General features: G+C 40.4%; 1 protein-coding gene across 1 annotated transcript in view; it reads left to right on the top strand.

Annotated features, from left to right (window-relative positions):
• The window catches only part of ndst2a (N-deacetylase/N-sulfotransferase (heparan glucosaminyl) 2a), a 30144-nt gene extending 7137 nt beyond the window's left edge, over positions 1-23007 (top strand). Inside the window, exons 2-15 of the mRNA XM_026355221.1 lie at positions 10930-10978; positions 11307-12950; positions 14243-14330; positions 16378-16532; positions 16886-17071; positions 18147-18275; positions 19753-19935; positions 20295-20391; positions 20481-20604; positions 21182-21356; positions 21480-21650; positions 22151-22260; positions 22399-22501; positions 22857-23007. Of these exons, the coding sequence (XP_026211006.1) occupies positions 11889-12950; positions 14243-14330; positions 16378-16532; positions 16886-17071; positions 18147-18275; positions 19753-19935; positions 20295-20391; positions 20481-20604; positions 21182-21356; positions 21480-21650; positions 22151-22260; positions 22399-22501; positions 22857-22982 (2709 nt within the window). The 5' untranslated portion in view covers positions 10930-10978; positions 11307-11888 and the 3' untranslated portion in view covers positions 22983-23007. The remainder of the gene's footprint in view (positions 1-10929; positions 10979-11306; positions 12951-14242; positions 14331-16377; positions 16533-16885; positions 17072-18146; positions 18276-19752; positions 19936-20294; positions 20392-20480; positions 20605-21181; positions 21357-21479; positions 21651-22150; positions 22261-22398; positions 22502-22856) is intronic.
• The last annotated feature ends 2731 nt before the right edge of the window (positions 23008-25738 follow it).

The following is a 25738-nucleotide window of genomic DNA, read 5'->3' as shown; positions in this document are numbered from 1 at the left end:
ATGTTCATGAAAAGTAGCCTGCAGTCTACTCTTTTTCCACAAAGCCAGTTCCTGGGCAGGTTTAGAGCCAGTGCTAAATTTCAAACCAGTTCTTTTTATTTGGACAGCCAAATAACCACTTCTCGGATGACTACATATTATCTATTACAACAAAGTTAAACAAATCTAATAAACAATTAACTGATTTTTATCTTTACAACAAAGCTTTAGTTGGTCTCATTGGTCACAAATGTCCAGCCCGCAGACCTTGATGCAAGCAATGCTTAATTCTAGACCAGCTAAGCCATAGCTTCACTGTAAGACTTCATTTACTTAGACTTAATAACTATTTTATCATTATAGCATGTTTTAGTGCTGTGTCAGGATTTTCAGCAGATTCCAGTGATTATACAGATAAAATTGAATACAGAGAAACATTTGGCATATTAATCACACTGTGGAATATTCATCTCAACATGTCCTGCTTAGTTCCATTTGTTATCAGTACATTTCATACATCACACTGCGTTTTTAACTGGAAGCAGTTTTTGAAGTAGGGGGGAAAAGGAGCACCTTGGTAGCCAAGTGGTCATAGCACATGCCATGTTTTAAAACAAATGCTACATCCTGCAGACTTTCTACTAACAAAAGATCAGCATGTAAAATGCAGAGGATGCATAAATAGTACAGTTTTAATACAGCATAGTGTTTAACATATTGTTCTTTGGCTGCCTACCCATGTGTAAATAAATCATAGGCACAGCCATAAAGCATACCCCCGCAGTGTGTGGAATGGTGGGGTTTGTGCCTCCCAGCAAAATGTGTTTGTGTGGTGCTGTGTACACCTTTTAGCACTGCAGAACATCACCAATCCTGTCTGCTTTGTGTCCCTGCTGAAGATATGAAAAATAGTAACTGATCAGAATTTTGCAACATCTTGGAGGATTCAACAATATTAAGTCCTACTTCCCTGCCCTGTACATATAAAGTTAGTTTGTTAATGAGAAAAGTGAAAAATCCAGAAATCTTTAATTTAATTTAATTTATTTATTTTTAAAATATTATTCAGAGATAACAAGAATATAAAAAAATCTGATAAATCTATTATACTGTGTGTTAAAATGATAAATATACTCAATTAGGTACACGTCTAAAAATAATCCAGTCAAAAAATTCAGTAAAATACATAATAGTTCTGGTGTTTGGTGAAGTTTAGAAAAGAATAAAGTAAATAGAATTCAGTTATTATTGCTCCTTGATCCTCCTCTCCACCGCTGATGTGATTTACTGCTGAGCAGGTATTCAACACATGGCAGAAGGGGGAACTAATGTAGGAGCGCGGGGCTGTTGTCACAGTCCACGTGACCCAGTCCACACCCTAACCCTCCACTACACTACGGTTCAGTTTTAAGCCGTGTATTAAATAAGTTTGAAGGTTTGCAATACGGTTCTACATACAGTCAATTTTCCTTTTGTTCGTAGCAATTAGCGAACAAGCTTGTTGTGATTAACACTATAGTGGATGGGGGCCACAGGCAGATGTCACATTACTGTTATTCTGAGAGTTTGACTGTTTAAGTGTTTTGATACACTACCTTTTATTGGCTGTTTACTCACTTTTGTCGCATGTACTGCAACTAGTCAGGTACAACAAACTAAAGCGCCATCCTTTTGATGATTCTGGAGATATACAGCTCCAAGAAGGAGGATACCTGCAGAAAAGTACAGAGAGGAGGAAACACAACTACAGGAGAGAGAAGACACAAAGTTAATGACATGCAATGGTGGACTTTGCATTGATATAGGAGAGAGGAGAGGAGCTCAGTTTGTCAATAGAGTTCCTCCAGCAGACTAACCTGTATCAGCATAACTAAGAGATGGTTCAGATTCACCTGATCCATCTCTAACTATAAGCTTTATAACAAAGGAAAGTTTTAAGTCTAGTCTTAAATGTAGAGAGGGTGTCTGCCTCCAGAACCTGAACTGGGAGCTGGTTCCACAGGAGAGGAGCTTGATAGGTAAAGGCTCTGCCTCCTATTGTACATGGAAACCCCGCAGCCTGAGAACGGAGAGTCCTGCTTGGAAAATATTGAACTATGAGGTCTTTAAGATAAGATGGAGCCTGATTATTAAGTGATTTATAAGTGAGGAGAAGAATTTTGAATTCAATTCTGAATTACTATTACTAGTAATAGTAATTTTATTAGTTCTCTAGGGGAAATTCTTTGGGGCACCATTCTAGGTGCCAAGGGTACAGTGTCTTGTCCAGAGACACTTCAGCATGTGTCCAGGAATCGGAAACCACCCTTTGAGTTTGTAGACGACTGCCGAACCAACTGAACCACAATCACCCTGTTGCCCTGTAATACTAACGTTGTATCCTGTTTGTAGATGCTAGGATTGGTTTCTAGTCTATTTACAGCGAACTGACTAGATCCTTCAACTCAGTCACCAGCTATCTTAGCTTGCTAACTCTGTAACATTAGCAGTGTTTTTCTCTAAGATTGAGTGTGTGTTTGATAGTGTACAAAACGTAGACTTTAAATTAGGCACGGTAAAGCATTCAATTAGAATTATAGTTACATCCTAGAACAAATCGGAGGGTAGTGATTGTCTTTAAGGCAATGGTTAAAGGAACATTTGAACATCTGTTTGTATCAAGGTGAATTGACATGAGAGACAAGAGTCTTGTTTAGTGTTAAGTACAGAGCTTTCATTGTTGAGTTAGCTTAGCGGTAAGGCAGAAACAGCTAGCCAAGCTCTGTCCAAAGTTCAAAAATACAACCATAAACACTTGGCTGTTGCTCTAATTAAAACGGACTTAATTTGTTTCAGGCATTCACATAAAAAATAGTAAACACAGTGACCTAGTTACAAACTGTAACTATTTGTTTGTGCACAACAGATGCATTGGGTTCCATTCCCTAATTGACATTAAAATGTTAATTCTCATCTCCCTCTTGGCGGGTGTGTGTTTGGAGAATGTGTGTTTTCCAAAAGCTTTCAAGGTATCAAAGATTTGTGAATTGTTCTTTCTACTGCTTGGACAATCACAAATCAATACATACAGGATGACTGATGTAAGGCTGAAATCAATAGTTGAATAATGAAAATTTAGTTCACTAAACTCATGCAAATAAGTTTGAGCATTTGCTGTTCTTTGTCTTATGTGACAGTAAACAGAAAATGCTTAGATTTTTGAGTGCTAAACACTAACACTTTTTAGACGGCTGCAGAAAATATACTGGTCTGGTATAAATCAAACATGTTGAAAAATAAACTATTTGAATGAAGGCCCAGTAAAGTTACTTTATTAATACGATATGTATGAAACTATGAGACTGCAGCTCTTGAAATTAATACAAAGTGATCCACCAGAGAGATGACCTCTAACTAAGGTATTGGGACTACAGCCCCGTCTTTATTGTAGCATGGTCAGAGTGGAGCATAATTTCTCACAAATGCTTTGCAAACACCAGCTTGTAATGAGCAAACAAACCTTTAAGGAACATTTTTTTTACACACAGAATTAATGTTAATTAATGACATCCAATATGATTACCACTGGCTAAAAACAAGTCTGTCACCTGAGTGCACTCCCTTATTACTAATGAGAAATGGAGAAGAGTGATAAAAGATCCTGTAACAGATTCATTACTGTCGGAGCCAAGAGAGTTTATATTCACACACTCACTTAACATTCAAGACTGTCCCCAAATTCTGTGAAGGTGAGTAGCTTTGCAGCAAAGGCAGTTTATTTGGGTTTGTCTTAGCTGTTGGGAAGCCATTAAAATATGCCTAGATTGACACTGTTTCCCACAAATGAGGGCCTTGCCAGGGCCACTCTGTCCCCATTCGCCATCAGAGGCACTGACTTTTTCTCTGTTATCTGAAATTATATAATAGTCATCCTTTTGTCTGTCACACATTGGTAGACAATTCCTCATCTACAAAGTGGGACTGAGGAGAAAATAGTTACTGTAAGCACTGTGTGACTATCATTGTTATACAGGCTGAAGTGAAGTGGCTCACTAAAAACCTATCTGCAGATGAGTCTTAACCATTGTTGTGCTGGAGGAGACCAGCTGTGCCATTTCCTTCAGCCAATGAGCTGCAAGGTTTAGTGTTTGCTTAAAATGAGACGTCAAAGACCATTTTATCCAGTAGGATATTCATTGATCTCAAATTTTTACACATTGCCATAGGTGTGTAACAGCTCTGAAACTAGGGCTAAAACTACAACACAAATATCTTGCAACAGAACTGTGACACATCCCCACCCGCTGTCGCTGGAATACCAGCTTCTGCATTTTAATAGTGTCTCCCTGATGCTCACAATTTGATGTAATATCCAGGAAATCTAACATTTCTTGTTGTAAAAGGACTGGACCCGGCTGTACAACTGCAAGTGAACGTCTCTCTAACTTCTCTCAGTGCAAGAACTTTGCACTTGTACAGTGGGTGGGAGGGATTGTAGACCTGGGTGAGGGAGTTCAGTTAAGCTGGTGCTGTTAAGTTGACCACACTATAGTCAAGAGTCAGACCTGATGTGGCCAGCAACAGGAGTGGTTGGACCAGTTACATGAATCAGTAATGGTCTCCGATATGAAAATCCAGCAGTGATGAGATATGACACACGGGTGTTTGAGGGCATTAGTAAATATTGAATTTTTCATAAGACTAAGTTTTCCTCAGTGGAACAAGTGTCCTGTTGTCATGTGACCTAATTTCCATAATTACGAATTAAGTAATTAGAGCTTGATGGCAACTGAATAAATTCCATATACTGTGGGTGAGCTCTAGAGAAACAATGATTGCTTCCCAAAGCAGTGTGCTTCGTTTAACTAGATGGAGGGCAATGATTCTCCAAATCCATTGTTCAGTACAGACCTCGGTTTTGGTTTTGTTTTTTGATTTGGTTGGTTGGTTGATTTTGAGTTAGATTTTTTTGTGAATGACCTACACTTTGTACGTATGTATGTAAGTATGTATGTATAAAGCTCTGTTCTCTTGTAAGAAAGTAGACCAATCCAACAACAGAAAGCATGGTAAATATCTCCTATACAGTACTTTATGGTGTTGTACTGTGCGGATCAACTGAAAGGGAACATACCCTTGCTCTCTGTGAATACTCTGCATTATCACTTGATGCATTCACATCTGTGGTCCCTTGGACACTATGCAGATTTTGTACAAGGGGGTTCACAGGATGTAGTCTGGGTAATCTCCAAGCTGAATAACTGGGATGTTTTTTCTCACGTGCAGCTCATCCAGGTAAAGTCTGAAGAAGTTCAGGCTTTCAGATCATGTGTGAAAGCAGCTCTAGAGTCTGTGCTATCCCTTAACACCTTCTATGTAGATATTGCATTCCTTTCTTAACATAAAGCCTGCAGATAAAGCAAATGATAGATCCTCTTACAACAAGAAATATCCGATTTCTGGGGTAGTAGAGCCAGCAGTTATGGTCATGGTTCGACACCACAAGATGTAACAGTCTTCCTTATTCAAACTTGCTAATGGTATATTGACTGATTACATGTTAGCAGTGTGACCTCAAAACACAATAGTCTTGAGGGACGATCCTGGTTCTGGTCTTTTTTATGTAGAAATATTATGTCCTTTGTGTTCATGCAGAGTTTCCCCAGTTGTTTCTTTTGATTTTGTCTGTAGTGATGATGCAGAGGCAACAGAGCATCTCTTACAGCCTGGTACGACATTGAGCAGGCTCATTAACGGCAGAGCAGTATTAGTGCTTTAAAGTAGAAGGTACTTTCATTACTGCCATCTGGTGTGGAGCTTCTTTTCTTCTTTTTTAGTCAGTTGGCCTTTTAATTAATTTTGTTCACAAGTTTACCACAATGTCTGTACAAAGTGGAAAAATGTGAGTGCATACTTGTTATACGCTTGTTTGTAGTGGCAGAAAGAGGATAATGCGAAGGCAGACAAAGTTGGGTTTGCTCACAAATCACAGTGCCACTAGTAAGAATCCATATTGTTAGTGACAAAACAGTTCAGTTCATAAAATGTAAACAAATCCAAATAAATTTTTCAATTCAGTTTTATTTGAAGCGCTTTTAACAATTGTCATTGTCGCAAAGCAGCTTTACACAAGCAAAGAAACTATAAATGTTTACATGAACAGTGAATATGTATGAATCACAATAATCAGATTGTCCCTGATGAGCAAGCCGAGGTCGATGGTGGCAAGGGAAAAACTCCCTGAGAAGGCAACAGAAAGAAACCTTGAGAGGAACCAGACTCAACAGGGAACCCATCCTCATATGGGGAGAATGGAGACACTTTTCACATCAAAGCTGTGTGAAGGAGTTCTACTAGTGTGAATACATTTTATATTGTGAAGTACTGTAGTGAGTGAATTGCACCCTCTGCAGGCCAGGTGGTGAATTGCAACAAAACCTAAATTGTTTTATTGGGCATTTTTGCCCTCTTTTCTTTTTAGTAACTGGGGTGGTAAAATTCCATTTGCTGCCTGCCACTTAACCTGCCTGTGTGTGTTCATGGGAAAGTCATCTCCACCACAGGGTCAAGTTAGGTTTCTCCATCAGGTGTTAATTACAAAAAAATTACAGAAATTATAACCTATAGACTGTTTTATCATCCCACTGTGGTCCCGACTTGACTGTACACTGCAGCTTTATTGCAGCCTTTTTAGAAAATCAAACAGCCCTTTTAAAACCAATTAAAAAGTACTAGTAGTCATCCCGCAGGATTGTATGTGCACTGTTCCACACACTGACTGGTACCAGTCTGTCCTTTTTCAAATACTCCCAGCAGTGTTAAGGAGAAAGTCTTGTGACTGTGGAGGGAAAAGCCAGCCCTGTCCAGTGAGTCAGTACACTTTGCTCTTACTTTGTCTTATAGGTCATCTGCACATAGAGGTTCAAATGCTGATTAAGGTTTAAAATAATATTTGTCTATACTGTATAGTTTGAATGAAAAAGGGGGCAAACACAGTGTGACTTGATAGTGAACCCTGGCTGGACCACTCTCTGTCAGAACAAGTGATCACCCCTGCCTTTACCTTGACACAGATCAAAGCATGAAGTTGGTTTTACTTTTCTTCAATATTATCATCCTAAAATGTCTCCAAACCACTGAAATTTCTGTTGTAAAGTGATATTTGTGCATCTGTATCAGATAGCATTTTAGAGTGATTACATGAGTGCACTATTGCACCTGATACCTGATACCGGTATCACAGACTTGTCCTGAAGCTTCTCCAGTGTCATCTTGGTTTGCTTCAGGCCATTGTTGTGCTGAAAGTTGAACCATCACCTTATTCTCAATACACATTCACTCTGGAGGAGTGTTTTTTCCGCTTTGTCTGCATTCATCTTTCCTTTCAATATGACCAGTACCCCTGCCCTTTCTGCTAAGATGCCCCCTTCCAGCATGATGCTTCCACAGCTGGTGTTCACTAGCGATAGTGCTTTGAGTCCTGCCCACAGGGTTTAATTTAGTCTCATCAGTGCAGAGAATCTATTTTGTCATGGCCTCAGAGCTCTTTAAATGTTATTAAACATTACCTGCATATATACCTAAATGTAATTGGCACTTGACCTGACTTGTTAATGTAAGACCTGTGACCCAAAGCCAGCTACAACATAAACATCACCTTGGGGTTTTAATGGGTACTTTTTTTTTTTTTTTTTTGGCTTAGTTCAGGCTTGTTTGAATGGTGCAGAAACTGTTGGATTGTTGTGCTTTTATCGTACTGTCTGCACTCCCATGAGTCTTGCATAGTGAACAACATAGTGAACCTTACCTCTAAGCTCTTTACAGACCAAGTGCTGGATGTGGGCTAGGCTGTGGCACACTTTCATTGGTTCATACAAGCCTGTAGCACGTAGTTGGTGAAGACCGCTTAAGCAATATGACTGTTGTCCATCTGACCTTTCAATCTGCAGATCTCGTTCCACTCCCAAATCAAATGTTTTGCAACACTAATTGGTAGATTATCATGATCACACATGATAACCCCCATGGGATCTGCTGTTTTGCTCAACACCACATAGTCCAGTCTGCTGTAACTAAAGGCCAGGTTGTCATAAAATGTGGATATTTATGTCCTCCATGCTGCCGGTCTTGGCTGGTACCCCGGTGTTGCTGCTGCTGAATGTTCTTTGTGGATCTCAGAGGAGAGTTCAGCTCTACTCAGTAATCCATTAAACAGCAGATGCTCATTATGACCGCGTTCTCTCCGCACTGCTCCTCCAGCCTCCCGCACTCCATTTATTATATATTCCTCCCCCTCATCTACCTCACCTTCAACCTATCTGTCTGTCTCAGTCTGGCGTTTCATTATGCAGCTCTGGTAGACCTCAGACAGGGAGCGGCTGGGTGTGTATTAAAATGTGCTGCTTGGTCATCTTACTAATGTTTATATGCTGCATGTCAGAGAACCATTTCACACAACAAGCCTGGGCAGTAATGATAAGTCTATAGTTAAATTTCTGCAGAGGTGATCAGATGTTCAGCTTTTAGTGTCCTTTAGTGTGCAGCTTAAGTTAATGCCAACAGCGGAATCAATCCATGCAGTTCTCTTCCTCTCTGCTCTGCTCTTCTACCCTCTGTTAAAATCCAGCACTCTCCACCGCCCTGCCCTTCACATACAGTGCATCCAGAAAGTACTGTATTTACAACACATAACCTTTTCCACATTTTATGTTACAACCATATGCCAAAATTGATTAAATTAATTATTTTCTCCAGAATCCTACACACAATACCCCATAATGACAATGTGAAAGAAGTTTGTTTAAAGTATTTGCAAATTTATTAAAAAATTAAAAATGGAAAAATCACATGTACATAAGTATTTACAGCCTTAGCTCAATACTTTGCACCTTTAGCACCAATTACAGCCTCAAGTCTTTTTAAAGATGATGCTACAAGCTTGACACACCTATTTTTTGGACTGTTTCTCCTATTGTTCTTCGCACCTGTACCCATCCCCAGATTTGTACTTTAATACAATCCTGTCTCAGAAGTCTACAGACAATCCTTTGGAATTCTTTTTTTTTTTTTTATGTGCTTTAATATGCCTTGTTAACTGCAGGACCTTGTATAGATAGGTATATGCCTTTCCAAATCCTGTTCAATTAACTGAATTATCCACAGGTGGACTCCAAACAAGTAGAAATTTCTCAAGGATGATCAGTGCAAACAGGATTCACCAGAGCTCAATTCTGAGTGTCATGTCAAAGGCTGTGAATACTTATGTACATGTGATTTATTTATTTATTTTTTTTAACTTATTAGTTACTGTTTGTAGAATTTGGAGGAAAATAATAAATTTAACTTTGGAATACAACTATAAAAGTTCAAAATGTGGAAAAAGTTAAGTGCTATAAATAATTTCTGAATGCACTGTTATTAGTTATAAGTTCACAAAATCGGTCCTCCCTTTTCGTCATCACCATTTTATAGTTTGTTTACACAAAAAAATTGTTTTTCTATAGAAAATAACTTTTCTAGGAGAGTGACAATACAGTATTTGCATCACGTTACAAATTTTTAGACTACAAATTTTGCTACACAACTATGCATCAAACCCTCTTTGCATAGCTGGGCACCTTTGCATCTGCATAGGTTGTGTAGAGAATGAAAGAGCTCTCAGAAACCTGCCTGAACTCAATTTGTCACCACCTTGGGGAAAAAATATTTTTCACTCTAGCAACAATTGGTTATATCCTAGTGACTGCAGTAGGAGTGCTGCTTTGAATATTTATAAAGAATTGATGAGGATATAACACCAGAACTATGCTTGCATTAAACAGTGTGTGTAAATCAGTTGAAACAAATTAGTACAGACTCACTGCCACATTGATGATGTAAAGATTCATTCATCCTGCAGCCATGCAGTGTCCCATTTAGTCTCAATTCACGAAATAGCACACTGGCTTTCTTTCCTAAATCAGTCTGTTGATATTCTATATCCTTTACAAGACATACAGTACCAGCCAGTAAGTAATGTTGTCCCTACAGAAATGACAATTGTTCCTATAGTTGCAACACTGTTATGTTAATGCCCATTATGGGCAGTAATATACAGGTTACTTGGAGCCACTAGCAAAACATAAGACTTGGTTTCATTTCATTTCAGCATTAAAGATACACTTGCAGAGAATTTGAGCTGTTGAATTCAAAGATGCTCCAACATTTATGATTTATGTGTCAGCTGCGCAACACAAAATTCCTCAAGGCAAGGGAAAACATCATTTTCTCAGCAGCCATGTCTGCTTGTTGTGTGTTCCAGGTTTGTCTTTAAATGCATAGCTCTTCATGCTTCTCAAAGCTTCTCAAAGCATACAATTAAGTGTCAACTGTTGAAATATCTTTAACGCTACAGTGTGTGTTCCCCACTCTCAGCTGCATTACTGAGCGATGATAATGAAATGGATTTGTTTTAAAAAAATTCAGGTTTATTCAGGTCTATGAGAATTTTCTTCTTTTGCAGCCACGTGAGCACCTTTGCTAATAGGGCTGGACCAAAATAATTGTTTGCTTTTACTAAACATAAGTTCAGTAATCAATGCATTTTAATTGCGCTAGTAAAATGTGGAAATGCATAAGCTAGATGTCAGCTTGGGTGCCCGGCATCCCTCTGACTCACTGCAGTGAACATCATGCCTCTAATTCAGGGTGGCCATTAAATAGATGCTAAAATGTCATGTTGCTGTGTGTAAGGCCATTATTTTCTTATTGTGCTGCTGTTACAATGGCTCCAACTGCACTACCCAACTTGTTTTGTTTACAACAGTTTTTTTTTCTCTTTAAGGTATTTATTATTATTATTATTATTATTATTTTAGCTAGACGTTACTAAAATTTGTGTGCTGCTGTTGCTTCTTTGTAAAGGAATACAGTTTAATAATAGGTTTATTTTCTTTTCACTGTTGTTTTTTTTTCTTTGTATATCTCCTGCAGGTTTTCCACAGTAGGATCAGGACACTCTTGCATCTGCAGTGTTTTCCAGGTGAGACATGGGCCCCAAGGATGCTTTGTGTAAATGATAATGCCAGGCCATGATGGGACAAGCCTTACTACATGTGCCTGTTGAACATACAATACTAGGTCTATCAGAAGTCCATAAGCAATATGGGCTAGTTAAAGAGTGATTTAGAAAAAATTGCACACAACTTTCTCAAAATGTAGACATTATCACTCTCTCATTCAGAGCAGCACACATGTAAAAATTGTACAGAATAAGAACTGAATACTGCCAACTTATTTCTTTTCTCTTATTCTTCCTTACCCCCTTCACCTTGTCCTCCTCTCCTCTTGTCTCTGTCCTCATCCTCCAGGTTTATTTTTCTGACATGTTCAGGCTAGTGGGCTTGATGGGGTTTAGCCCCAAAGCACAAACCACTACCACTGACTCTCTCATTGCTGAAAAGATGCACCACCATCTACAGAGGGACACATCCACATTTAGAGACACCTGCATAGCTGTTTAAGAGAGAGAACAGACCAAGAAGGAGACAACTGAGGCTGACCTTGTGAACAGATATTCAGGACCCAACTGATCCTTAGACCGAGATTAAGTGTGTTGGCGTTGGCTTCTAATCAGCCGTCCATTTCTGCCTCTTCAATTCCCCATTATTTCACATTCTATTCCTCAAATAGCCATCCATCATTTCCTTCTTGCATTCACCTGAGAGTGTTTTTGTGCTGCACAGCTACAAGTGTAAAGCAGGTAATAGATGATGCTGGCCATGGTGACCTAGTGTAAATGGCTATTCTTCAGCAAAGTTCAGTGCCAGTATCCACTGCTCGATCTTCCTCCTCTGCTCCCCCCTTCTCTCACCCCCACTCCACCTCACTGCTATCCTTCCCTGTTCACTGCTGCTGCTTGCTATCCAGTCCTGCCTCTCTCCTTCACCACCATGGTAGGTGCAGGTTTGGGTGTGTGGAAGCTATTGCGAGGAGTCCGCCAGCTGGAGCTTCACCGCCTCATCCTGGCACTGATCATCTTCTGTTTGCTGTCCATGGCCTTCCTAGCTTACTACGTCTCCAACAGCCCCAAAATCAAGGAGGCACCCCCTTTACCTTTCAGTGACTGTGGTGGAGGAGGTGGGATGTCACAGGGAGCAAGCACAGGTGCCGCAGCTGTTCAAAGGGCACCCCTTTTCCTTCCCTTGCATCAAGGCCGGCTACGGCAGGTGAAAGCAGTGGACAATTCGAGGACTGACCCTGTAGTTCTGGTGTTTGTGGAGAGCATCTACTCCCAGCTAGGTCAGGAGATTGTAGCTATATTGGAGTCGAGCCGCTTCCACTACAGGACAGAAATTGCTCCTGGTAAAGGAGACATGCCCACACTGACAGAGCGTAACCGTGGACGCTACACTCTAATCATCTATGAAAACGTGTTGAAATATGTAAACCTGGATGCATGGAACCGTGACTTGCTGGATAAGTACTGTACTGAGTATGGAGTAGGTGTCATTGGCTTCTTCAAAGCTAATGAAAACTCTCTTCTCAGCGCACAACTCAAAGGTTTCCCCCTTTTTCTACACTCACACCTGGGACTCAGGGACTACCGTATTAACCCCAATGCTCCTCTGCTCTACATTACCAAGCCTAACCAGGTGGAGCAGGGCCCTTTACCAGGGGACGACTGGACTATTTTCCAGTCCAACCATTCTACCTATGAACCAGTGCTTCTAGCCAGCACCAAGTCCTCTGAGGCACTGTCACATTTTGGACCCAGCCCCCTGCGGGCCCTCCATGCTACAGTGGTCCAGGACTTGGGGCTTCATGATGGCATTCAAAGAGTCCTCTTTGGGAACAATCTCAACTATTGGCTACACAAGCTGGTGTTTGTAGATGCCATAGCCTACCTGACAGGGAAGAGACTCTGTTTGTCCTTGGACCGCCACATCCTGGTTGACGTGGATGATATATTTGTTGGCAAGGAGGGAACTCGTATGAAGGTGTCAGATGTGGAGGTGGGTCAGACCAGAAATAATCACACATTTACTCTGCTATATACTATATATAAAGCGGTTGATTGTAAGATGTTATCGCACATGCTGTTGTAAACATATGGTATATTGTTATTTATATTACTGTGTAGAAGTTAAGCTTGTGTAGCAAATGTGTGATGACTTTTAAGCAATTATAAAGTAAGAATATTTACTGATACTTAATAACAAATAACAATCAAAGTATAAAATAACTTGAAAACTGTGACAAAGTGTGACAATGATCGGCTCTCTTCTGCCCCTGTTGGCTTTACAATCGCAACTTCACTATTTCTCTTCACTCTCACAGTGATTTTCAGAAGCAGCTGTTTTCCTACGAAACCTGTTCAGCAGCAAACCACTCTTACAGGGTTTCTGTGTGTCCTTAAAGTCTAAAATGTAACAAAAAATAAAGTTTGCCGGTAACGTAAGTCGTAGTGTTGCAGTTTTACTGAGCTAATTGTGCAAAACCACTCCTTAAGTATGTGAGAGAGTGGACTGGGCTTCAATGAGTAGGGCTATAAACTGTGAGGATATTTAATTAGATGTGGGTCAGCCATATATTAATGTCACTTAGTGTGTTAACCTGTCTGTCAGACTTTAAGAGTAATTGCTGCACTTAAAACAATCTGACCAATTGTCACCACGTGGGGTGTGACGCCTACACCAACAATGAGCAGAAAAATCAGGAAAAAGTTTCATTCATATTTTGCAGTGTCGTTCAAATATTTACATGCATACTTTTTAATAATTTTCTTTAATTTGAGCATTGTCCTTTTGCTTATTTTCATGAGGCATTAAACGTTTATCACACTTTAAGGGTGCTTTCACACCTACAGGCTGTAGTTTGATTAAATCCAACTCTTGTTTGTTTTCCCTCTTGGGACGGTTCGTTTTTGTCTGGTGTGAACACGGTAATCGCACCTTCTTCCTATATTTACTTTTCTCTTCCTGCGGCAGACACATCTGACCAATAAGTGGAGAGAACATTCTTGTATAGTTTAAAGTGAAGTGTTTTGGTACACTTGGATTTTTCTGTGTGTGAAACGAAACCGAACCAAGAGGAAATTGCTACAAGTTTACAAACTTATCGACTGATTCGGACCAAAGCAAACAAATTAAGGTGTGAAAGCACCCTAAAATGCCAGGTGGGGCTACTGTACATGTGACCTGTGAGGTCTAGTTGGATGATTGGGTTAATCATGTTCTTAAATAAGTAAGTAACTATAAGTAAAAAAGTAACATTGTAATTTTAAGTGTAAACTTTTCTTTCACAGGCATTACTCAACACTCAAAACAAGCTGAGAGGACTGGTTCCTAATTTCACTTTCAACCTGGGATTTTCTGGAAAGTTCTACCACACAGGTATGGACATATGGACAAGTGACATTAATTGATTAACTTGGTTTTCTTTTTGAAATATTCTCTGCTGTGTATTTTTGCTTCTATATCTCTGAAACAGAGAGGACCATTTTAATAATGCCCAGATTTGTCATGAATGAAGGTCAAAATAATTAAGTATAGGATGCAATCTAATGTCTCCTCTGTATGCTGTCTGACCGAATGAAGGAAACGAGCTTAGTAGCTTGCCTGTAGCGAAACACTCAATTTTTCAGGAGCTAAGGCTAGCATGAAGCCTCAGTGCAAGAGGAGTAGTAGACCAGAAACTTGTTTATACATTAATTGACAGCTGAGAGCTCACACCTGTTACTTAGTATGTTGCTTCGAAAAGCCAGACTCATTCAAAAATGTCAGAGAGGATATGCTTGTTTACGATCAACAAGGCCTGCACAGAATAGATAAGTGATTACTAACATTTTTAGATTTGGGTACAACTCTATATATACCTTGTTTTAGTAAATATTTACTTAAAACGTCTAGGCATTATAAATGTATAAAATAATCAAAAACAATCTTTTTATGCAGTTTGAAGTATCTTTGATCATCTGATTGAGACTGATGGACCTAAAGACGTGAACGAAATTTAATTCATATTTATTACATATGAAAAGTTATTTCAGGACCATTGTGGGTTTTTTCTGTCTTTAATGAAAGGGCACCATTTCCTCCATAAAATTTCCTCTGTGTCTTGTGTTAATAAACTGTTTTGTTGACTAGTAGCCGATTTACACGTTAAGTTATGGAGGTTAAACAATGATTATTTAATAGTCTGTTATACCATACAGAAGGTCATAATTTAAACAACTTAAGAGAGTACAAGCCTGGATTGGTCTGATAATATTTTATTAAAGCTGGATCTGCATTTTATTTTATCAGGGTGTGAGTGTTTCTGTGACTTCTTGTTAATAGTGTAATAGTGTATAGTAGTGTAGTGTAAGGCTGTTTGATTTTTGTCTGTCTTGACTGCAGTCATTTGTCACTGTGCCCTGCTGCTGTTGCCTGCTCTCATCCGTTTTCTAAGCGAGACTCATTTCAACAAGTCAAATGTCTCTGCAATGCTGTTCTACAAGTCTGGGTCACAGTAGCCCCTGGTGGCTCTCCACCTTAAAGCTATAGCTTATCTTAATGTGGACAGATGCTGTTCAAGACTTCTTTCCCAAACTCATTGAATAGTCTGGCAGCAGAGCAGAGATATTTAATTTGCAGGCGAGCAGGTCAAGGGGAAGAATGGGGCAGATTGATTTTTATTCTAAAATTACTGCTTGCTTGATTTCCAGAAGTCATATATACTGTAGATTTTAGAAATGTTTTGGATTATGTTTCAACTAGACATAATTAGTGAAGAGTTATGTATTATAGATTTAACCAGGATTTTTTTTTTTCCTGAACAGTCCAGTTCACATAAAATGTTCTGCACTTATATAGCTTTTTCCTACCTAACTGGTACTCAAAGCGCTTTGCGCTTTACACTTTATCTTTAACTTTAGCGCATCCCATACACAAGCACACACCAATGGCTGACCTGACTCACCGGGGGCAACCGGGGGTTTAGTATCTTGCACAACGACACTTAAGCATGTGACATGGCAACCGGGAATTGAACCACCTATGATTGCCAGACAACTGCTCTACCTATTGAGCCACAGCCACCCCGCATGCAATTCTAAACATACACACCACCCACAATTCGTTAGGTTGCAGATCCACTTTTAGCAGCAGATTTAAGTTGAGGTAATAGTTAAATGACTTAATCAGTTTCTCTGATATGAATGTTATTCAGGTTCTATGTTGTTGTCAAGGTGTGTTCAGGGTTAGGGTGTTGTATTGTAAGACTTAAAATGATCAGATGATTTCTATTATGTTTTTATGCTTAACATATAGAATTAAAAAGGGGAAACTAACTGTTGTTTATGACTGTATACTCTGACAGTGATATACAGTAGAAACAGTATTTATTGTGGATCAGGCCACATTAATTTTGCATGCTCTTTGTGTGTGTTTGTGTGTTTAGGTACTGATGAGGAGGATCAAGGAGATGACATGCTGCTGCAACACAGGATGGACTTCTGGTGGTTTCCTCACATGTGGAGCCACATGCAGCCTCACCTTTTTCACAATGTCAGCGTTTTGGCTGAGCAGATGAGGCTTAACAAGATCTTTGCGCAGGTTAGCAGCACTTTGACGTGGCCAGTTGGATGGATAGAAGGAGCTATGTGGCTAAATTATATAACTAAAGGAGTGTGTAGAAAGATTATCTGAGGATTTGGTTAGAAAAGTATTCAAACATTCTGCACTGCATTGCAAGTGTAAGAACTGTTAGTGTACATAATGTTGGCTTCAAAGGGTATGCAGTCATTTCTCTTTTGATTCAGTATTTTTTATTAGAAACAGCACTGGTGAAGTGACAGTTAGTAGAGATGTCAGATGTTACTAGTTACCAGTAGCAGCATTAACTTTCTTTGGAACCTACTTATTCACCCACATCCTGCTCTCTCTCTCTCATACCTCCCTCTCTCCAGGAGCATGGCATCCCAACAGATATGGGCTATGCAGTGGCACCGCACCACTCTGGAGTTTACCCAGTTCACAGCCAGCTCTACGAGGCCTGGAAGTCCGTTTGGGGCATCAAGGTGACCAGCACAGAGGAATATCCCCATCTGAGGCCTGCTCGATACCGCCGTGGCTTCATCCACAATGGGATCCAGGTCAGCTAATGGTCCTTGATGAATGCTTGCACAGGGTTAAAGTTCCTGCGAGTAAACTTTTCATCACAATGACACAGTCATCAGGTAGCAGTGGAACCTGATGTCACTTGAATAATCTCACAAAGTCTTTGGAAGTTGTTTTCAGTACAGCAAAGAAACAAGGCTCAGCGTAGGCTCAGCTTAGTGTCAGCAGAATGGCACATCAGTATAACATATGACATAATAAATAAAAAACATAGTACTTAGGTGGACAGAGAAGCCTGCACATTCAGTATAGAGCATAGATGCAGAGTACACTACATGACACAGTTGGGAGTTCTTTTTGTAAAAAAAAGAAAAATGCTTATGATGCTGGGTGTTTTGTTGGACAAAGACCTGCAGCACCTCCCAGAGGGCAGAAGTGGAAATTGTTAGGATGTGATTTTGCTTTACTGCTGTACTGTGAGGCAAACTAGAGATAAACAGTATGCAACCTCTAGTTTTTTGTCAGTAAGTAAATTTGGTGGTCATCATATATAGTGGTGGAAATATTTTGAGTCACTAGGTACACATGTTGCAAACATGGATCAAATCCAGATAAATGCATCATTGTTGTTCAGTTATTAGCAATAACATTATTGTTGGTCATTTCTGTCCTGCACAGAACAATTCAATGTGGGACTAGACATTTCTTACACTCACAAATGTTGTGAAAATACATGTAAAACAAACTTTTTAACAATTGTGCATTGTTTGCATATACATGCTGACATTTCATCAATGAAAGTGCTGGTTCCTGTTTATTTATTCTGATCATTGTAAAAACGTCAGTGTTTTAACTGTGTGCACAAAGCAGTTCCCAGACAAAAAGATGGAAAAGCACATCAGGCCACTATCACCAGTTGATCAAAAATGCCCAGATCTCTGGTCCAGTATTCCACTGGCTTAACCCAGACCAAATACTCAAACCTCACCCTCAAACTAAGTCCTCTAAAACATAGTGGTGAAGAACCACAGTTTTAGTTGACCAAGACAGGACCCAAGGAACCTTTGTATAAATATGTGTAAAATAAACAACAACTGTCTTGTGTTTTAGGTGCTGCCCAGGCAGACCTGTGGTCTTTTTACCCATACAATCTTCTATAACGAATATCCAGGAGGCTCAAAGGAGCTGGACAAGAGCATCAGAGGAGGGGAACTCTTCCTCACTGTCCTCCTAAACCCTGTAAGAAAACCATCCCCCACAAGAACATATATTCATTCATAAACACATTAAAATGTTTGAATGTATTATTTCAGCTTTTATTTTACATTGAGCCAAGTAGGTCTTGTTTCTGCTCAGTTTCTGGAAAATTCATAGCAGCTCTCTTCCTGCTAGGTCTTACTGGCTGTGCATTAAACACTAGTGTAACTTTACAAGTGCTGCATCTTGGCATTCAAGGAGACATGGCTGGCCAGCTCATCTACCATTGGGTGGCTGGATGTACATACACTATATTGCCAAAAGTATTTGCTCACTTCCCCTGGCTCTCATATGAACTTAAGTGACATCCCATTACTAATCCATAGGGTTCAATGTGACGTTGGTCCACCCTTAACACCCATAACAGCTTCAACTCTCCTGGGAAAGCTGTCTACAAGGTTTAGGATTGTGTTTATGGGAATTTTTGACCAGTCTTCCAGAAGCGCTGACTCTGTTCTGCCGGGTTGAGGTCAGGACTCTGTGCAGGCCAGTCAAGTTCATCCACGCCAGACTCTGTCATCCATATCTTTATGGACCTTGCTTTGTGCACTGGTACACAGTCATGTTGGAAGCGGAAGGGGCCAGCTCGAAACCGTTCCCACAAAGTTCGGAGCATGGAATTGTCCAAAAGGTCTTGGTATGCTGAAGCATTCAGATTTCCTTTCACTGGAACTAAGGGGCCAAGGGGCTGGAATTCACTGAGCTCCTGAGAGCGCCCCATTCTGAATGTTTGTAAAAACATTCTGCATGCCTAGGTGCCTCATTTTATACACCTGTGACCATGGAAGTGATTAAAACACCTGATTGCGATTATTTGGATGGGTGAGCGAATACTTTTGGCAATATAGTGTAGCTATTTCTATTCTATACCCCTGCTAGTACCTAACACTGTTGACCCCCTGAGGCAGATGACCTGTACACTGAACGATCCATATGGAGTCAAATTGCAATTTTCAAAAAGTTGAAAATGTCATGTCACTTAAGTAATTTGTTTACTCAGTGAAATCTGGTTACTATAAATCTGCATATAGATTCATGCATATATTATGCATCAGTCCATAAATAGGACTTGGAAATTTAGCTTACAGATTTTATCTGTACAGTGCTAGAAACACTGTTTTATGTGTATCTAAGGAATCAAATTCCTTATCGTGATTACAGAAACCACGTTTCACATTAATAATGTACATGCAAAGATTCATGGCAGACTTATGTGGTTCATTTTGTTTTGTGTATAAAATTCAGACAACTAGATGGCACTGTTGTGTATGTTGTAGGTTTTTTTTTATATTGTATTGAGATGTATATCACATTATATTAAATTGTAACTCCTGTATAATAATATACAGTAAAATGATGAAAAATATTCAGGTTGTTCTCTGTGTTTTGCCATGTCTGTAAAATTTTCTATATAGTTGAAATTGTCGCCATTACTCTGCTCTTTTCCTTCTCAATCCAGATTAGCATTTTCATGACCCACCTGTCTAACTATGGCAACGACCGGCTGGGTCTGTACACCTTCGAGTCTTTGGTGAAGTTTGTCCAGTGTTGGACCAACCTCAGGCTGCAGACCTTGCCCCCCGTCCAGCTCGCTGAGAGATACTTCCAGATCTTCCCTGAGGAGAGAGACCCACTCTGGCAGGTGGGTATAGTTGTTTAGAGTAGGACATCTTACTATTTTAAAAAGTATTTTAGAGGAATAACTATGAAGTTGACTAAAACCCCTTTAATATGTTAATGTATGCAATAGTTATCAGTTAAAGGGAGGAGAAAGGGAAAAGTTTTTTTTTCTCTAATGAAAGTGGAAGAAACAACTGTACAACATACATCTCATACATCTTTCCCATTAGTAAAATTCAGTTGTATCTTTCAGTTGTATTTTTCAAAATACCCTTTCTCTTTATCTGTGGTTCAACTTCATTAAAAGAAGTTAGTGAATACATTTGCTTGATAATATAAAACTAATATTTAAAAAAATGAACAAAACATGTTGTTTTTCAGAATCCTTGTCATGATAAACGACACAAAGATATCTGGTCTAAAGAAAAGACATGTGACCGACTCCCCAAGTTCCTTGTCATTGGACCGCAGAAAACTGGTGCTGTGCTCTTTAAAATTTTTTTTTCATATTTATCTTTGGCAATTTATTTCTCTTTATAATGATAAATGTCTTTTGTTTGCTTAAAGGCACTACAGCCCTTCATTCATTCCTGAGCCTTCACCCAGCAATTACAAGCTCCTTCCCCAGCCCCATCACCTTCGAGGAGATCCAGTTCTTCAGTGGAGTAAACTATGACAATGGGATTGACTGGTAAACACTCGATTAACACACACACACACACACACAGTCACGGGCTGAACAATGAATGGCTCAGGTTTGTTTTGTTTTGTTTTTCTATGCTTGAGTTTTTTTCTAGTATGTCACCTACCGATACAGTCACCTAACATGTGTACAATAAAGCTATAGGTTAACATTTGCCTTTTCCATTCTGGTCTTAAATTTCTCAGCTTCACTGTGAAAGACGGGAGGAACATCCACAGTCCAGAGTTACAACCATTTTCATACACACTTTCCATTCTGCTTGGTTTCCTTATTGAGCTGTGGTGGACCAATATCTGCTGATAGTCACATGCAGGTTTGCTGCTTGGACACTAAACCAGCAATACACCTACATGTGACTCACCAGATATTTACCAAAATACTCAATGAAATGTTGATATTTCAAAAAGTAAAAAAGGAAGAACAGGCTATAGCTGTTTTTAGGGTGACTCAGTAGTTAACAGTAATTTGAACTTGTTCTGTTGCCCAACACAGATTAGTGTGGTGAAGACTTTTTCAGGCACAAGTTAACTGGTAGTTGTTTTATGGTTGTTGGTGTTCTCCACAGGTACATGGACTTCTTCCCATTCCCTTCTAATGTCAGTACAGATTTCATGTTTGAAAAGAGTGCCAACTACTTTGACACAGAGGTAGCTCCCAAGAGAGCAGCAGCACTGCTACCTAGAGCCAAAATCCTGGCAGTGCTCATCAACCCATCTGACAGGGCTTACTCCTGGTACCAGGTGAGGAACCAGCACACACACACACTCTGTACAGGTTTCTCGTGGCAGTTGAAAGCCTCTTCACTGGTAAATTAAGTAAAGTAAAAAGAAAAGAAAAATAATAACATTTTTGTGTGATCGCAGCACCAGAGAGCCCACCAGGACCCCGCAGCCCTCAACAACACCTTCCACGAAGTGGTGACGGCAGGACCCTCAGCGCCCAGGGATGTGCTGGCCCTTCAGAGGCGCTGCCTTAACCCCGGGGTCTATGCTTCTCATCTGGAGCGCTGGCTGCAACACTACCAGCCCAGCCAGGTAACACAACCCAGATTCTGGACAAACACACTGCAGCAGAAGGATGTCTGTATAGTCCTGTAGAGTCTTCCTTACTGTTATCGTGTGCGCGTGTGCGTGTGCGTGTGCGTGTGCGTGCGCGTGTGCGCCCCCACAATGTACACTTCATAAGAGCCCATAAACTAAGCAATAAAGTGAAAGGACACCTCTGACTGCTCCTAGCAGCACAGTGAACCTGAACATGGCAGTTCAGACACTTGACTCCAATGTGACGAATCTAGAGAAGCTGCCAGGAACAGTGTTTTAATTCTAAAACAGCTGATGCAACCAGCAAAATCTGATGTCAGCCATTTAGATATCTAAAGTATGGAGGTTTAGTCTAGACAATACTTTGAAAAAATGTAAAATGCAATGAGAGGGTTGTTCTCAACTGTTTTAGTTGCATAGAAGCATTTCTCATGTGCTGCTGTCGAGATATGAGGCATGGATTACACTGACTGTGTGTATGTGTGTGTTTTTAGTTGCACATCGTAGACGGAGCCCTGCTGCGCTCAAACCCAGCACTAGTGATGGAGGGGATCCAGAGATTCCTCAGCGTCACTCCAATCTTCAACTACACCCAGGCTCTAATGTTAGTAACTCACACACACATTCCATATTTAATAAGCCAAATAATGTTGAACCGAGGAACCCAGCAGTGTTTCTACAGCGTGTGTGATAAGGTGTTTTGTTTTTTTGTCCTGTGCTGAAATAACGCTGTATACTGCAGCTACGATGACAGCAAAGGTTTCTGGTGTCAGAGGGTTGAAGGAGGCCGAGCAAAATGTCTGGGGAAGAGTAAAGGCAGGAAGTACCCAGAGATGAGCCCTGAGGTATGTACGCCTCCCACTGTCCCCATAGACTTATTGTTTCCTTGAGGTTGAGTGACATTTTTAAAACTGCAGTTAGCACCTGAAACCAGTCAATTTTGAGGTGTTTTTAAAGACTTACGTTCTCAGTAGGAGCTCATGAGTTTGGAGCTGAGGGCCACAGGCATAGTAGGACTACCGTTGTTTTTATGGGATGTGTTGACAGGAAAAACACCAGTTATCCTTCAAAACCATGTTAAATGATAGCTATTCTGTAGACGGTGGAATATCATTACATGGGAAACATCTGTATGTTATGAGTATGTTTTCCTCAGCTAACCTCTGACTTTCCCTGCCGTGTGTGTGTGTGTGCGTGCAGTCACGTGCCTTCCTGGCTGAGTACTACCGTGAGCACAACATGGAGCTGCTGCGTCTGCTGAATCGGTTGGGCCAATCGCTACCGTCCTGGCTCCGTCAAGAACTCCAGAGCACCAGCTGGAGCTGAGGCCACAAGCTCTCAGGCGGGCGCACCACAGAAAAGCCGGGATGGTGGTCTGTGGATGAGTCAGCACTTGGCTCAGGATTAGACGGGACTACCTAATCTGGAATCCACAGCAGCACTACACACTAAAAGAGCTACAAAGTTTTAGCTGATGTTGCTGGTGCTCCTGTTCCACAGCTAAAAGTGTTGGCCGCTGTTGGAGAAAGATCCTAGTGGACTCACTGTAGCTCCTGATTTGTTGCTAACCTCCCATGAGCACTGAGCCAGCCTTCAGCCTCAATCTGTGTGTGTTGGAAGGGTTAGGGGGAGGGGTGTTGACACCATACACGAGTCTGCTGTGGATCCAGAGGACTGGGTGACCAGTGGGTCTGTCAGACTGCCTTAACATGAGAGGAGAACTCCCAGGATAAGACTGTGCAGATGTGTGTGTGACTGGCTACATGACAATAGCTCATAAACACACACTCGTTATGTCTCTAAAAGAGTACATTGCAATACATCTTGGGCTTGGGGGGGCAGCTTGAAATGGACAATACAGCCAGTCCATATCGTGGTCCAGACTTCTGTTACACACACACACCTGCAGATTTTATCCTCACAATTTGTCTGGTTACAGACATTTTAAAAAGGATCCAGTTAATAAGATGACAGGTCAGTGTAAATATCACGAGTTAAGATTTGGTACATCACTAAAGATTTAGGTTGTCAAGACTGTGCCTCATCCTAACATCCTGTCAGGGAAACAGGTGTCAGCAAGCAGCTGACTGCTTCACTAAAGTAAAGATGGTTTGTGAATGATGAAAGCTAGCAAGCATTGTTTGCAGTTATTTGAGCTACTGCAAATGTACTAATGAAATGTGTATGCAGTGACAGCAGTTACTATGGAGGGATATTTTGGTGTTTAAAAGGATTCTTGAAAGGCAGGCTCTGAAAACAGTCCTACTTTGTCTATAAAGCAAACATCCTGTCATTTTCCTGCCTGGTAAATAACCACATCTTTTAAACTTGTGTAAAAGATGCTGTTACACACTAAAGGTTTTACATTTATTTTCTCTATACCCTAATGAAATCACCCTGCTGACTTCAGTATGACATCATCAGGGTTATTTTTTCATATTTGTTAAAGCTCTTCCAAAAGCCATGGAAACACAGGACTTAACCATCCTGGACTGTGTTTAGCAGGAGCGTTTGTTTTTGATGTTGTCAGCATTCACAAGTGTCTTCACCACTTTAATAGTGACAGATAAGTTAATAATTAACTAATTAATAGTTAATAAAGCAGCTGTTTACACTGATCCTGACATGATGTGACCATGAGGCACGGTCCGAGGGGGGGGGGTCGCACTGCTTCACCCTCAAAAGCCCACCACGTGTCCAGTATCTGGGGAAAAACCAACACACAATGTTAAACACACGTCACCCCCATGTACTCGCATTCTTGTCTCCAAGTAAGGACAGAAATGCACGAATGTCACAGGACAAGAGGACAGACATCAGAGCCAGTATGGAGACAAGTCAGAAGCTGCTGTCTTGTTGTTTCAGTTTGTTTTGTATTAATGTCAAAAAGGCACTGTATCATCTCTAATAAACACATAGAGAGGTTGGAAACAATGACTTTGGTGTTTTCTTAACGTCACAATAGCTCAAATCCACCTGCCTGAAGAGTTATCATAGTCGGTATCATCACACAGTCCATTGTGGTGTAACTCCACAGCACTATTAGCAGTTTGTTATGTATGTAGCTTTCAGAGCCACTGAGCTGGAAAAGCTGCAACCTGGGTTACAGAGGCTGAGTGCCAGGGAAAGCTGGATACTGAGGCAGTTCACTGATGGTCAGAAAGAGAAGCAGCATTTTCCACAGGAGGTTATAAGATGACGTTTTCACTAGGTTTCAAGTGTTCTTGTACAACTTTGCTCGCTCACACCTACACAAAACAACTCTATAGGCAGAAATGATCATCAAACACACTTTCACCTATGCGTTAACACTGCTCTTATTACAGGTGCTCAAGTTGACCTGGAAAACTGGGGATTGGGAGGTGGGAGGGTTTTTTTTTCCCATCAGAGCACAACGACGGTCCATCAATGATGTGCTCTGGATTCATTGGTTTGTGTAAGAATAGGGCTGTGCTGAGGCAGGCGTGTGGAATCCAAAACACAGTGAAATAAATCTTTAAGGATTAGCACTCCAGAACAACACACACATGACAGACCCAACAGGAATTGCAAGCAAATAACATTGTACTGAAACACACACGCTGAGCTGCTCCAAGAAAATCTTAGCCTTAATCTGTGCACAGCTGTTGGCCACCCCCACACCACACACACACACACACACACACACACACACACACGTACATTATCGCAGAGACAATAATGTGAATTTCTTTATATCCCCACACAAGCACAAGCATTCTTGCAGAATCACACAACTCTAATCTCCTGGGGTGTCTGCTCTTCCAAATGTTTGACACAGTCGCCCACACAAAAAAACAGCACCCAGGAAGATCAAGCTCTGCTGGCGTCTCTGTTTCTGCACAGTACAGTATTTGTCTATAAAATCACACTGAAAATTCACCAGTCAAAAAGCAGCACAAGTATCAAACGGTGCCCACTAAAAGTATTGGTAAGTATAGACTTCTGGTTTAATATAAAAAAATGGATAGGAGACAAACATTCAGCATTTATTTAATATGTACATTACTTTTTTTGATGTGGTAAACTACATAGAAGCTGCAGTAGCTTTTGTACTTACACAT

Source organism: Anabas testudineus, chromosome 15, assembly GCF_900324465.2.
Source record: "Anabas testudineus chromosome 15, fAnaTes1.2, whole genome shotgun sequence".
Lineage (NCBI taxonomy): Eukaryota > Metazoa > Chordata > Actinopteri > Anabantiformes > Anabantidae > Anabas > Anabas testudineus.
This window is presented reverse-complemented; position numbering and strand designations above follow the sequence as displayed.